Here is a 1204-nt window from a genome sequence, read left to right as displayed (position 1 = left end):
GCGGGGCGGGGCGTCGTCGCCCTCGGCCTCCATGAGCGGCAGCAGGAACAGGTTGACCTCGGCCTCCAGGAAGTCGGCGGGGAGGCCGGGGAAGAGGCCGCAGTCCAGCATGGAGAGCGACCCTGCGGGCCCAGGCGTCCGGGAGGGGCCCCGGCGTCCGGGAGGGGCCCCGGTGTCCGGGAAGGGGCCCCGGCGTCCGGGAAAGGGGCCCCGGCGTCCGGGAAAGGGGCCCAGGCGTCCGGGAAAAGGGGCCCAGTGTCCGGGAAAGGGGCCCAGGTGTCCGGGAGGGGCCCCGGCGTCCGGGAAAGGGGCCCAGTGTCCGGGAAAGGGGCCCTGGCATCCAGGAAGGGGCCCCAGCATCTGGGAAGGGGCCCAGGCGTCCGGGAAGAGGCCCCGGCGTCCGGGTTAAAGGAGCCCAGGCGTCCGGGAAAGGGGCCCAGGCGTCCGGGAAAGGGCCCTGGCGTCCAGAAAGGGGCCCAGGTGTCCGGGTGAAAGGGGCCCCGGCGTCCGGGTTAAAGGGTCCCAGTGTCCAGGAAAGGGCCCCGGTGTCCGGGTGAAAGGGGCCCCGGCGTCCGGGTTAAAGGGTCCCAGTGTCCGGGAAAGGGCCCCGGTGTCCGGGTGAAAGGGGCCCCGGTGTCCGGGTTAAAGGGCCCCAGTGTCCGGGTGAAAGGGGCCCCGGCGTCCGGGCGCACCCTTGTACTTGAGGTGCGAGTGCGCCATGAGCCGGTCGAGCACCAGGTGCATCTGCCGCAGGCGCCGCGGGCAGAAGGCCTCCGGGGGCGCCTTGTTCTGCACGAACACTGCGGGCGGCCGCGCGTCACCGGGAGGAGTCATGGCCGCCCCGGGGGACACGCCCCCGGGGGGAGTCATGGCCGCCCCGGAGGACACGCCCCCGGGAGGAGTCATGGCCGCCCCGGAGGACACGCCCCCGGGGGGAGTCATGGCCGCCCCGGAGGACACGCCCCCCGGGAGGAGTCATGCCCGTCCTGGAGGACACGCCCCCCGGGAGGAGTCATGGCCGCCCCGGGGGACCCGCCCCCTTGGGGGAGTCATGGCCGCCCCGGAGGACACGCCCCCGGGAGGAGTCATGGCCGCCCCGGAGGACCCGCCCCCGGGAGGAGTCATGGCCGCCCCGGAGGACCCGCCCCCTTGGGGGAGTCATGGCCGCCCCGGAGGACCCGCCCCCTGGGAGGAGTCATGGCCG

General features: G+C 75.2%; 1 protein-coding gene across 1 annotated transcript in view; it reads right to left on the bottom strand.

Moving 5' to 3' along the window:
- The window catches only part of SMG9 (SMG9, nonsense mediated mRNA decay factor), a gene marked incomplete at its 5' end in the record, with an annotated part of 5276 nt that overhangs the window by 1112 nt on the left and 2960 nt on the right, over window positions 1-1204 (bottom strand). The window contains 2 exon segments of the mRNA XM_026051919.1: window positions 8-122; window positions 693-863. Coding sequence (XP_025907704.1) covers window positions 8-122; window positions 693-863 — 286 coding nt within the window.

The sequence above is a fragment of the Nothoprocta perdicaria genome, unplaced genomic scaffold (genome assembly GCF_003342845.1).
Source record: "Nothoprocta perdicaria isolate Ctin4 unplaced genomic scaffold, notPer1 scaffold_1114, whole genome shotgun sequence".
Taxonomy (NCBI): domain Eukaryota; kingdom Metazoa; phylum Chordata; class Aves; order Tinamiformes; family Tinamidae; genus Nothoprocta; species Nothoprocta perdicaria.
This window is presented reverse-complemented; position numbering and strand designations above follow the sequence as displayed.